Source organism: Alternaria infectoria (genome assembly GCF_024043175.1).
Source record: "Alternaria infectoria strain BMP 0036 chromosome Unknown scaffold_7, whole genome shotgun sequence".
NCBI classification, from domain to species: domain Eukaryota; kingdom Fungi; phylum Ascomycota; class Dothideomycetes; order Pleosporales; family Pleosporaceae; genus Alternaria; species Alternaria infectoria.
This window is the reverse complement of record NW_026250696.1, coordinates 663,683-677,036: the sequence shown is the minus strand read 5'-3', so window position 1 is coordinate 677,036 and position 13,354 is coordinate 663,683. Positions and strand designations below refer to the sequence as shown.

At 53.0% G+C, this 13,354-nt stretch overlaps 4 protein-coding genes across 4 annotated transcripts; all 4 read left to right on the top strand.

Annotated features, from left to right (window-relative positions):
• Positions 1-3,021: 3,021 nt before the first annotated feature.
• On the top strand, positions 3,022-4,406 carry J4E92_005099 (uncharacterized protein; the record flags this gene model as incomplete). Its single annotated transcript, XM_051496483.1, has 2 exons — positions 3,022-3,303; positions 3,354-4,406. The coding sequence occupies 2 exons, from the start codon at positions 3,022-3,024 to the stop codon at positions 4,404-4,406; spliced, it is 1,335 nt and encodes a 444-aa protein (XP_051353203.1).
• A 1,961-nt stretch (positions 4,407-6,367) lies between these two features.
• Positions 6,368-7,996, top strand: ERG6_2 (Delta(24)-sterol C-methyltransferase; the record flags this gene model as incomplete). Its single annotated transcript, XM_051496482.1, has 4 exons — positions 6,368-6,435; positions 6,515-7,571; positions 7,621-7,797; positions 7,844-7,996. The coding sequence occupies 4 exons, from the start codon at positions 6,368-6,370 to the stop codon at positions 7,994-7,996; spliced, it is 1,455 nt and encodes a 484-aa protein (XP_051353202.1).
• Positions 7,997-8,840: 844 nt separating this feature from the next.
• On the top strand, positions 8,841-9,713 carry J4E92_005097 (uncharacterized protein; the record flags this gene model as incomplete). Its single annotated transcript, XM_051496481.1, has 3 exons — positions 8,841-9,068; positions 9,121-9,192; positions 9,243-9,713. 3 exons carry the CDS (start codon positions 8,841-8,843, stop codon positions 9,711-9,713), a joined length of 771 nt encoding a protein of 256 aa, XP_051353201.1.
• A 580-nt stretch (positions 9,714-10,293) lies between these two features.
• On the top strand, positions 10,294-12,133 carry J4E92_005096 (uncharacterized protein; the record flags this gene model as incomplete). The annotated part of the gene is made up of 6 exons (XM_051496480.1): positions 10,294-10,399; positions 10,452-10,495; positions 10,575-10,668; positions 10,724-10,778; positions 10,845-11,937; positions 11,987-12,133. The coding sequence occupies 6 exons, from the start codon at positions 10,294-10,296 to the stop codon at positions 12,131-12,133; spliced, it is 1,539 nt and encodes a 512-aa protein (XP_051353200.1).
• Between the last annotated feature and the right edge of the window lie 1,221 nt (positions 12,134-13,354).

Below are 13,354 nucleotides of genomic sequence, written 5' to 3'. Positions count from 1 at the left end.
GCCTCAGGTGCTGGAAAGCGGATCCCGGAGCAGACGCGATCTGCGCATCACATAGCTGGAGCATCGCCTCGCACTTCTTCTGTCGTAGAAGTCTAAACGGAATGCAGAAGGACGGGCCACGACGCGAAACCCCTTTCGCGTGTAGATGTACGAGGCAGTCTCCTTCCTCATACCACAACTCTGGATCCTTCCGGCTTATTAGCTTGGCTTCCACATAAAGCTTCGTACATACCCTGCGTAGTCCATGATCCCAATCGCTCACAGTACGGGTCAAGCCTGACCAGCGTTGTACTTTGGTTGGATGCATCGGCTTTGAAGGTGTAACAAGGCAGCTGGCGGGCCTTGGTCGCGTTTCGGTAGCCCTGAGAGGTCCCTTGCCGGTGCTATCTTCTACTAATGTAGAGGCAACGCGATCGCCAACCGCGAAGCTATGACGTGCGGCTGTAGGTGGGCTGGTATGGTGAGGTAGTGTAGATCCACTTGTCGATGCCGCGGAGACTACCTGATTCAAGGTCCTAGGGTCATCGAAACAAAGGGTACGAGAAAGCGACGATGTGCGGGCGGGGATTAGATATCCATGAGGCTCTTCCCCAATGCTAGCCTGACAAGACGGGATCGCTTCCGAAGCCATGCTGATCTAAATAGGAGTGTGCATGTGTAGTACCACAGATTGAGTTGCTCAACGAGCGGCGGCAGGGATGCCTAGTCTGCCGAGATGGAGTCGAAACTAAGCAGAAGTCTGTCGCAGCCGGGCGTGGGACAAAGCAACTATTGTATGTCGACAAACCCTTGTCGCGCCCTCAGCTATCGTGACGGCTGGGACGCGTCGCCGTCCGGCTCATGATGGCGTCTTTTGGTTGGCGAGGCTGCGTCCTGCGAGCCCGATTGAGCGTCTTGATGGGGCGATCTTGCCCAAATGGGGGATCGACCGCTCGTGGCTTGCGCGGGCTGCTTTCCTAGCGTCAGATATCTAGCTGTCAAGCATTTGTCTTTCGATCCAGATCATGTAGTCACTGCAGTCGTCGTGATAAGTTGTGTTCGAGACCGACGAATTTGCATTCAGCGCGCTCAGCCTCAGGATGCCAATGCACGGAGCTGAGACGTGTTCAGCCCAGATCTCACAAGCCTCAGTACAGTAGAGCATATGCGGGGAATTAGACGTTTCTGGGGATCTGGGAAGAGTGCTCGGATGGCACGGTGCCGGGCGGTACTGGGCAATTTGACGATCTCGCCAACTGAGGGGTGGCGTTCCTGTAGCATCGCAAGGAAACCTCACCTATCGCCGACTCCATCGTCGGAGCGATCGGTCAACATGGATGCGTAATGTCGGACTTCGCGGGGATCAGATATCGCGTTCGACACGTACAGCAGAGTCGTTCATGCTATCATGCGAAGCGCGACGAATGACACGTCGCGTCGAGAGGTTGGGTGGGGAAGTCGTGGCGTACGCCATGATCGTCGCCCAAGGGTACTCGGCTCTCCTCACTGCGCTTGGAGCTGGCATCCTTCGTCCACGCATCACAACTCAATCCGCAGCCAGAGGCCTCCGATCGCACCAGCCGCCTGCCCATCGACGTCCCGCGTTATCTCTATTGACATCGTCTTGAAGATGCTCGAGTGGCTCGGTGACGATGGCCGCTGGCCTGTCCCCCGCTTAACCACATTTCTTTTTTGGTCACGGAAACTCTATCAAGTACAGCAAACACATACAGAATCCACACCGCAGGTTTTGTAATCATAGCTCGTATGCTGCTGATGATGAAACATAGGATCTTGAGCACGGCATCAGCATCTGCGCTGGAGGCTTGCTCATCTTGACCCATCACGCTAACGGTCGTGCCACCGCCATGTATGAGAACCTAGTCCTAAGGCTCTGACCACTGCACGTACGCATTGCTTGACGCCTTCAAAACGTCCCGAACGCACGGCATGCGGCAACAACACCCAGGCCACCCGAGACAGTCTTCCCGCCATACAGTCTCGTCCAAGGCATACTACCACACGAATCTGCTCGGACATTATCTCGAGGTCCACAAGTCTTGGGCCAGCAGATTACATTGTGCAGCATTGCTGTAGCTAGGGAATATGTTTGCTTTGATACGCAGGACTCATGCATTACAAATAAGCACTTTGCATTGCATATGCTACCACGGCCACCAGCTTATTCCCCGGCTTTAAGTTATGGGTGTACGACCAGACGATCGATGACCATGCGACCAGATGGAGTATGCAGGTGACCCTTGACTGCATATGTACAATCGCAACCGCGCGTCCTTTTCCCCCATCAGTGAGCATCCCGCTTCTGTGGACACGATGCAATCTTCATGAAGCACACCGCATTATGCATTACTGCTGCAGGTGGAGCGCATCATATCTTTGAACGCTTTGTTGACAGGAATCCGGAGCTATCATCTTAATGTGAACAGTATTTGGTCGTTTGCTTCGTTAGACTGTCTCACTCATCTCTAGGCCTGGATGTTGTGGTAACAAGCAGCTTCTTCGACTTTCGCAGCACCATGGAGGTATCTGTGGTGCCTCACTTTGCAACGAGTAGGCTGCTCTGAGACAGTAAAGCTTGTTAACCTCAACGTCTTGCCCAGTTGCTGTGTCAGGCGTCACACTCGGAGCTGCGGGCTCGCACTTCTCACTGCCAGCTTCCATCTCGACAGCCTCCTCTCTGAATTTTCTTCGATCACTTCCTTTAAGTGCAACGTCTTTCTTAATATTTCCATTTCGACATTTTGTTTGCTCTTTACAATGGTTTCACCCTCACTCGTCCTTTCCAGGGCGGTTGCCTTGCGCTTTCCTCCATACAACTCAAACAGGAAACCACGCTAGTAAAGTGAGCGCGCTTGTCCAATCATCGCAGAGCGCAAATCACGCTCACCACGACTCTACTCTCCCCCAGCAGTCGACACATCACCTGTATCGATAATTCAGACTTTGACAATCACTATTTCACATCAGCCTCAACTCAAACACTCTCACGGTTTCCTCCCAGTCGTTCGAACTATCACCAACATGAGTAGCACCGGCAGCATTAGCAGCGAGGCGAGCATAGCGCGGAGTGTGGATAAGGACGACACAAGCGACAGCTCGTTGCACCTTCCCGACACAGAACCGACAGATGACAAGGAGCAAGTGGAAGGCGATGAATCCATAGCCGACGGGGCTGGTCGCAAGGAGGATGCGTCTGACAAGGAGCAAGAAACAAGCGCTATGATCGATGATGCGATCGCATCCCACAATGAGAGGATCAGCCTGGATGAGGTGAGCGTGGAGGTTCCTGCTTCGTCGGTCACAGTAAGTATCCATTGTTCTGCATGCGTGGTACCTGAGTAACCCTGTATTAGCCTCAGCAACTCTGTCTGGTCGCGGATAGCATCCTCGGCTCTATGAATGGAGTGGAAACGGCCATGCTTCAGCTTCGTGAATATGTCAAGACCGAGAACCAAGACTGCAAGCCGATCCACCAGTGGGCCAGATTCGAAGGCTACCGCGGCATCGATCGTGCGGTTGCCAATCTTGATAAAGCAGGCGCCAAGTTTGATGATGTTCATCTTCCTGCTAGCTTCGTCAAGACATATCTCAGTCGGGCTACCGAGATGTCACTCACTGTCAGCAAGGCCGCTGTATTCTGCATGGGTGTGATGAACGAACAATTTACCCACTTCATCGAGGAGACCAACGTATCGATTGACGCCGAGTCTAAGATTACGGAAGAGCTCAGGAAGCTTCTCAAGCATGGATCCAAGGCAACCTATAGCGTGTATGCGGCTCTCGATTTGCTCCGCAACAAGCTGCACGTCGATGAGACCAGTCATAGCCACGATGTTCCCATCATCCAAAAGCTGATCGCAGAGAGCGAGGCCCGCTTGAGCGCCTCACGCGAGAGCTCCTGGTGGACTATTGCCAAAGTAGTGCTCGGAGCAGTGACGAGTGCTGTCATTGCTCTCGCAGCAGCGCGCATGTACGGCACCGATGGCTTTAGTCTCGCACTCCCGACCGACACCAACGGCACGCACTATCAGGTCCTTTCACTTGTCCAGCGTGCGCAAGCTTTGACCGACCTCACCGGCGAGCTCTACTCCATCAAAATTGACGAGCTAGCTCAGCACTACAAGGAGCTCGAACTCGCCTCTGAATCTCACGGTCTCCGAATCGACAATCTAGTTGAAGCACTGGGCGTTCCCAACGAGGAGGGTACCTACTTTTCATCAACGCCGAAACCAGGAATGGGTTGCACGACAAGGAACGATCATGCCTGCGTTCCAGAGATCATGGCGGACGCTAACCGCCAGACCGAGAAACTGCGTAGCGAGCTGGAGCACATGCGCAAGAACATGCACCGTATGGACATTCGCCTCATGAAGCGCCTCGACAAGGTCGACAAGCGTGGTCTGTAGTAAGCATGAGCAATGCGAGCTCGAGCCACGGTAGTGGACCCTGGTGTTGCTACTGTAAGCCACGACTCCAAAGATAGTGCACAGGGGCACACCGTCTTTTTGCTTCTTTACATGCGCACCAATACGGTGCAGGGGTGGATCTGAGCGCTCGCATCCGTTGTCGTTACATGGCACTCCTGCATATAGCTGGAGCATGTACGGTGAAATGGGCTGTCTTGCGAACTTCGGTCTACTGTGTAGCAAATGAAAACCCCGTCAAACTTATTTACAGTCTTCACAAATAGTGCCATCTGGATTTCTCTTGACCTGTCCGCTCTCGCTCGCTTGGCCCTGCTCTTGATTCACCTCTGTCTCTTGCTTTGTGTCTTCTGCCTTGTCTTCCTTCTTCTTTCCATGCTTGTCGGAATGACCCAAGTCTCGTGATGGATCGATGTGATCTCGCACCAACTGCTTCAATACTTTCGTTTCTGCGACACGTCAGCCACTCTCTACCACTAACAAGCTTGCGCTGAGATCACGAACCGGGAAATCCCCCCTCAGTCTTCCTATCCCAAAGAAGCACTTTCTTGGCTTCAACATTCTGACCTTCTTCCGTTGGCGGCATATATGTCTTGGCAAGTCAGTGGTCATTACGACAGACCTCGTTTCCTACATACCAACTCAACAGTAAACAGACCTCCCGTCGCAGGAATCAACGCGATCTCGCCAATCTGCAACCCAAATGTCGATAGAAGTTCTTGCCCAAACTGGTCGCGCATTAGCGAATGTTTCGCTAGCGGATATCACGGGAGAAGATACATAGGCAGCCCGCAACATCCACCGACATTGCGTGCAATAAGTAATCGCGACGCGCGGCAAAGCAACTGGGGCGGATTGTGTAGATGTCATAATAATTTTGAGTGTGTATGAGGGTTGGGTTGCTCTTGCCGTTTCTGGGGCGGAAGGAAGGAAGGGTGTCGCTTATCGATAATTTGGGTGTGGCGTCATCGCAGGGCGGGCATGCGAACGACTACAGGGCTGGAGACTGACAGGTTGCGCTAATGCTGTATGGAAAGTCTAAAATTTCGGTACATATAATGCGGGCATTTGGAGCATTATTCGTATTCAGTGGGTTGGGGAGGCATCGCATTGATGATAGATGTGGCGGGGACATTCAGCCGGGTAAGAGCAGAGCGAGCTGGACATTTCATCTTGAGCGTCAGTATTGCCATCGAGGTCAATCGTCATACCTGAGTGGCGTGGAATCTTGGTATCACCAGGGTTATGCAACTTCCAAGGAGTGTGTGTATTCAGATGCATGTGGGCTCAGCGACCTCACGGAGGACAGAGAGGAATCTCGCCCACATCCAAGGTTGAAAAGCTACTGATGAGGGCAAAAGTTGATCAGAATACCCGCCCATCTTCGTCTGGTGCTGTACGATTCATATTTCAGGGTAGACTTATAGAATGTCTAGACTAGAATGTTTGTTGAGCAAGAATACCCTCTGCCACAAAGCCATTGTGTCTGCCGACCTGGATGTTTGTTCACTTGGCCATAGAGAAGGAGACCAGCTCGATGTGCAGCGCAGCAAAAATGGAAAAAGAGCTGCAATGTTGACTGAGTACCATCATCGACCCCACCAATCTCACCAATTCTACAGGGCTGTTCGACGCCGGAAATCCAGATGCATCGTTCGGTGTTTTCGGTGTTTCTCATCCCTGATCCGAGGGGAAGGTGCAGACAGCGGGTTGCTAAGGCCGTGCGCTACAGGGTCCAATTGTTGTAATTTGCGGAGACGCTCCCATACTTCACACATCGCGCGCCCAAAACACACTTCAACTCGCGGGTAAAGGTGTGATAATTTCTCCTTCTTGGATTCTTTCTCCTGTCGCCGAATTGGTCCACCTACTGCGACAACACAACACGTGTCGACCCATCCGCCTCTACCCCCCAATCCACGACTCCTTTCCTTCCGCCCATCATGCCGAGCCCTCTGAGCATGCTCTACTACGTCGTCCACCCCAATGAGCTACGGTCTATCATTCAATGGTGAGATACGACGCATCGCGACTTCTCTGCTCGCCTCCGGAGATCTGCGCAAACCTGAGCATTACTAACAACTTTCTAGGAAGGTATGGCACAACGCAGTACACGAGCGCGACGAATCGAAAGAATGCGAATCCCTCAAACGATGCTTCCACTTCCTCAACAAGACAAGCCGAAGTTTTGCCGCCGTTATCCTCGAACTGCACCCCGACCTTCTGGTGCCCGTCGCGCTATTCTACCTGGTCCTGCGCGGTTTGGACACAATCGAGGATGACATGACAATCCCTCTGGAGAAGAAGGAGCCGATCCTCCGCAACTTCGACGAGATTCTGGAGAAGGATGGGTGGAACTACACAGAGAACGGCCCCAACGAGAAGGACAGGCAGCTTCTGGTCGAGTTCAACGTGGTGATTGAGGAGTTCAAGAAGATCAAGCCCGTCTACCAGGACATCATCAAGGACATTACCAAGAAAATGGGCAACGGCATGGCAGACTACGCGAACAACGCCGAGTTCAACGCCGGCGTCAACACCATCAAGGACTACGAACTGTACTGCCATTACGTCGCAGGTCTGGTTGGTGAGGGTTGCACGCGCCTCTTCGTTGAGGCTGGTCTCGCGAACGCTGCGCTGCTCAAGAGACCGGAACTGATGGAGTCCATGGGTCAATTCCTCCAGCAGGTCAACATCACTCGTGACATCAAGGAGGATCTGGACGACGGACGACGATTCTGGCCTAGGGAGATCTGGTCGAAACACGTGGATAAGTTTGAGGATCTCTTCAAGCCCGAGAACAAGCAGCAGGCCCTGAACTGTAGCTCAGAGATGATCCTGACTGCACTCACTCGGGCAGACGACTGCTTGTACTACCTGGCAGGTCTCCGAGAGCAGAGTGTGTTCAACTTCTGCGCTATCCCACAGTCCATGGCCATCGCGACGCTCGAGACCTGCTTCCAGAACTATGCTCTTTTCCAGAAGAACGTCAAGATCACCAAGGGCGAGGCGTGTCAGTTGATGGTTGAGTCGACACAGAACCTGCAGCTTGTCTGCGAGGTCTTCAGGCGATATGCTCGCAAGATTGCGAGGAAGAACAACCCCCACGACCCCAACTTCCTCAAGATCAGCATCACCCTCGGAAGGGCAAGTCAAGACTGGTCCAGCTGAATGTACTCATACTAACAAATCCTAGATTGAGCAATTCATCGAGTCGATATTCCCGTCGCAACAGCCACCAGTGGACAAGAAGGCACCTGCCACCATCGAGGAGGCGGAGCGGAAACGGAAGGAGGACTCCGAGGCCAACTGGGACTTGGTCTACATTGTCGCCGCTGTCATCGGTACAGTTCTGGTCATCACATTTTTCATGGTACGTATCCCGACTATGCTGCTTTGACCTTGCTAACAGCTTTTAGCTCTTCGTCGCCTGGCTCTGTGGTGCTCGCTTCGATATCGCTTACGAACAATTCAAGATGGAGTTCGGCAAGCTGATGGGAGTGATGGGCCTCGACAAGACGCCTCAAGCGGTTACAGAAGTCCACGAGACGCTGAACAAGAGCGAACTATGAGCGTCTCCCACGATTCTATGTATCATACGGGCGACCAATATTGCCATTTAGGGAAACTGGGCATATATAACTTACTAATGTATACTTTTCGCGACATGTTTGAGCTCGACTGACGGTGAAGGTAATACCATAGCACGGATGTCAAATTCCAACCCTGCTCTTCCATAGCTGAGGTTGGGCCGTAGATGTGCTTATATTGAAACGCGTTTGCTCGGCGACGAGGCTGCTTGAGAGAAAGTTCATCGTGAACTTTGTTTCAAAGCAGTAACGTGGACATCGTATGAAAAAATCGAACACTTTTGGATGCTAGAAACCCTCAAGATCTCTTCTTGCAGATTGTTGTTTGCAGCCGAACAGTGAAAAAGAAATTCTTGGCAACTCTTATTTCGTCTCCCTCTCGTACAATGTGCATGACTGAAAAGGTCAGCTAGTTCACATGCGCTGAAGTTAGTTCTGCTATGACATCAACCTGTTGCTTCTTTATGCCTTCCCTGTGTCATCTCTGAAACTGCCCCGGGAGTGTAGCGCGAGGTCCGTGCCAAGCAAGCCTAAAGGGTTCACACGAATTGCGACTGCACTGCATATTCTGCCCGACAGACACGCCCGCCACAAACAGCCACCGCACACTCGACCTTTCCCTCACCCGCCGCAAGACAGGCAGCAAAAGCCCGCGACACGTCCCGTATAATCGCCCGGTGCGATTGCGACAGCCCCACCTTCACCTCATCCCGCCCACCACCAATCGCCTTAAATTACCACACGACCCGCTGCCATCGTTTTTGGAGCCTCTTTACCGCCCCATTACCACATACTCTCCCTAAAATCCCCAAACACAACCTCCACAATGGCCGAAGTTGCATCAGCATCGCACGCCAACCAGCAGGTGCCGCTGGACACGATCCCCATCTCGCCTACTGAGAACTCGGGCGAGGGCCAGGAACAATCCTCCACCACCAACTCCGGCGGCGAGGGCGAGATCCGCACCGTCTTCCACGACCCCGAGAACTTCAACGTCAAGCACCCGCTTATGAACACATGGACGCTGTGGTTCACCAAGCCCCCGAGCGGCAAGGTACGACAATGTCTCGCCTCGCCTATGGCTAGTTTCATGCTAACAGGTGCAGGGCGACAACTGGGCCGAGCTGCTGAAGGAAGTCATCTCGTTTGATTCGGTCGAGGAGTTCTGGGGCATCTACGTAAGTTGCGCTGCAGAGCAAGCGCAACCCGCAAGACTAACACTGGGCAGAACAACATCACCCCCACATCCGACCTCGCGCTCAAGTCCGACTACCACCTCTTCAAGAAGGGCATCAAGCCCGAGTGGGAAGACCCGCAGAACAAGCACGGCGGCAAATGGGCCTTCCAGTTCAGGGAGAAGAAGTCGGTCAACATCGATGCGCTCTGGCTCCATGTCATGCTCGCTGCCATCGGCGAGAACCTCGAGGATGAGGACGACAACGAGGTCATGGGTGTCGTCGTCAACGTGAGGCGAGGCTTCTACCGTATCGGTCTGTGGACACGCACCGTCGGCCGCGCCATCCCCGGTGATGCCGGCAAGGCCAGGACTCAGGAGAAGGGTAAGGAGATTCTGCTGAAGATCGGAAAGCGGTTCAAGCAGGCCCTCCAGCTGAAGGAGAACGACGTTGTCGAGTTCTCTGGCCACACCGAGGCTGCCAACGCGGGCAGCACTCGTGCGAAGGCCAAGTTCAGCGTCTAAAAGGTTCCACCGCACATCCAAGTCTGCCACACGATACTTGCTACTGGCAACATCCTCCGACGTCCTCGGACACACGGCGCACTCCACCCCTGGGCTGCATTTTCTCGATTTATTCCCTGTTTGGTCTAAAAGTATCTCACTTAACGGTTCATGATACACGGACTGGATTTCTAGCATGGCGTCTGCATGGGCGGCGAAGGGTGACACTGGGTTCTCCACATGAATCATACGGCCATGGCGGGTCTGCCTCGAACGGGTGGGGTTTTGAGCTTGTATAGACTAGCTCTCTTATCTAGCATATCTACGAATGAGAGTGAACATATATTCGAAAAGCAATTATTTGCAGGCATAATCATGTCCCATCTACTACAGGACGAATGCAGAATCAATGCTCACGTACAAGTGACTGCCTGTCAAGGCGCTCGCATGGTCTTAGCGTGGTGACGTCGGCTGTGGCGGTGCAGCATTTTCACGGCGGGCAAGTGTAGCCCGCCGACGCGCGCCCAACCAACGCATACGCTCTTGATCTCTCCCACCACTCACTTAAGGTCACTCACATTCGTAACCCACATTCGTAACCATGGTCGTTGAGACTGCATACTACGACGCCTTAGGCGTGCCGCCCACCGCGACGGAACTAGAAATCAAGAAGGCGTACCGCAAGCTCGCTATTAAACTTCACCCCGGTACATTGCGCAACGACTCTCCTCCAAGGCCCGCGGACTGATTTTGGTGTAGACAAGAATCCCGGCGACGAGACAGCGCACGCAAAGTTCCAAGAAGTACGTTTATCACCAGACTAGAGTGTTTGGCGAGCCTACTCGTTGTTAAAAGAGGACTGCGGGGCTCACGGCGATACAGATTGGCGAGGCGTACCAAATACTCAGCGACGACCAGCTGCGCGCAGCATACGACAAATATGGCAAGGAGGGCGCGATGCCTAGTAGTGGATTCGGTACGGACAATACTTGGAGTAACGGTTGTAGGACACGCCACTGACAACACAACAGAGGACCCTTCCGAGTTCTTCACCATGATCTTTGGTGGAGAGGCCTTCGTGGACTGGTAGGTCATACCTTGTGACTCTCAGTAGCGATATCTATACTAGATCGAGAGAGCTGACACGCGCAGGATCGGTGAGATCTCGTTGATGAAGGACCTGACCAAGACTATGGAAATCTCTCAACGCGAGATGGAAGAGGAAGCAGCCGCTCAAGCAGAAGCTGAGAAGGTCGAAGCCGAGAAGAACCCAGCAGCTGCCGCAGCTGGTACTACCCCAGCCACTGGCACCACAGAGACCGCTGCACCAAGTACTGCCGCTCAGGCCAAGGAAGCCGAAGCGGCAGCAGAGCGCGCAGCAGCACAGCCAGCAGATGCACCGCCCGTGTATGCCGAAGCACCTCCAGTATACGCTGAGAGCGCCGCCGAGTCGTCTACCGCACCCAGGGCGGCATCGCCCCCATCCCGAACGAGCACGCCGAAAACACAAGGCATACCAATCCGCGCAGCTATTATGGACAAGTCAGAGGAAGACGCACGTATGGAGGCACAAGGCATGACCGATGCTGAGAAGGAGCTACGGGAGAAGCAGAAAAAGAAGGCTGGTCTTACCAAGGAGCAGCGGGAAGAGCTCGCGGCATATGAGATGGAGCGTAAAAAGATTCGCGACGAACGTGTGTCGAACCTCGCCAAGAAGCTCGTTGACCGTATCTCAGTGTGGACTGAAACCGACAAGGCGACCGATGTCACCGCTGCCTTCAAGGAGAAGATTCACCTTGAGATCGAGAATCTCAAGATGGAGTCGTTTGGTCTTGAAATCCTTCACGCCATTGGTGCCACGTACATCATGAAGGCTTCCTCGTTCCTTAAGTCGCAAAAGTTCCTCGGGATTTCTGGCTTCTTCTCACGCATCAAGGACAAGGGAACGCTCGTCAAGGACACCTGGTCCACTATGTCTGCTGCCATAGACGCACAGCTTACCATGGAGGAGATGGCTAAGCTAGAGGAGCAAGGTGGCGAAGCATGGACAGACGAGAAGAAGGCTGAGTATGAGAAGCGGGTTACTGGCAAGATTCTCGCCGCAGCCTGGAGGGGAAGCAAGTTTGAAATTCAGAGCGTACTGCGGGACGTGTGCGACACTGTCCTCAACGACAAGAAGATCAAGCTAGAGAAGCGAGTGGAGCGAGCACATGCGCTGATGATCATTGGCGAGATGTTCCAGAAAGTATGTCCAACACCCGCGCATCAAACAAGTAAATACTGACCAGATGCAGGCCGAACGCGACCCCGAAGAAGAAGGCGACTTCATGGCCTTTGAGCAACTTATGGCTGAAGCCGCCGCTAAGAAGGACGCCAAAGCCGATAAGCACCACCACCATCACGACAAGAAAGAGAAGGAGAAGAAGAAGGAGAAGGCATGAGAGTAAAAAATCACCTCTGCATTTTTTCCCCGCAACTTTGCATACCCTCTCCTTCTTTTTCTTTCGGTGTTCGTGATATCCATAGATTCGTTTCTTTCTAGGGTGGAAATGGGGGGGTTGGTAGAAGCGCGAATCGCGTGTCTACTGACATTCGCGATGGAGACTGCTTGGGATGACATGTGTAGCATGTTTGGCGATGGTTAGCGTGCGCGTGGATGGATGGATGAATGGAGATAAGAGTAGGGTTGGCTTGAGTGGGCAGCAAGCTTAGGTCGGGTTTTGAACGTATACGATGCTGTTCTGTCCACGTATTGGTGTGTTACTCATTTGAAATGCGATCAACAGCTATGCTCCCTGTCTTGCATCCGCTCACAACTACATTCACGTCCCTGTGGAGGTAGACCCCATACACTAGAAATGTTTGCACTGCCTCTATAGCATCTTTCTAGTGCGACTTCCCGTGCACATGCGCCTGCTGCCCAGGTGCGTAGCCTTTGCGCTGGAATAGATTTGTCTGGAACGATGACGTAGCGACACGATCCGCTCTCTCCACCCATCTCGTCCCACTTGGTCACATCAGAAGTCCACCACAGCACTCGAGTTGATCATCATCTGGGTCCCATCAATGCGATAGGCGTTATCGCACATTCAATTAATGCTACTTTGGGGGGACCCTGCCAAGTCCCCTACAAGATACATGCAGTAATAGTGCACCAAAAATTTTCGGTCCCAGGTCTCGACCACACAAACTAGCATGACCCCACGAAACAACTATTTTTAGGCTTCGGCTTTAGACAGAAGCCCAGATCGTATTGCACGCTCGCACGACGATGCCAGCACGCCTCAAAGCTTCTGACGCGGACTGTTTCTTTGACGGCCACAGACAGTGTTTGAGGCCCACAAGTTAGCGGCGGGAATGACGTCGTTTCGGCGGCGGCGAGCGGAAGAAAGAGTGTTCTAGCACCCTGATGCGCCTTCCCAACAAAGAGCATCTGGGGGATCGTTACGCGTCCGGAGTTTATTGGGAGGGTCTGGTCCTTGCTGCGTGGATCTAATTAGGCTTTCTCATGTGAACATTATTCCCTGGGTGACTTTTCTTTTCTCTTGTCCAACCACACCACGACCTTTTTTCTCATTCGCTACATTTTCGAGTTCTTGGGACCGAACATTACAGCGACTTCTACTGAGTACATTCGTTTTGAAGAGGAGGGAAGTTCCAGT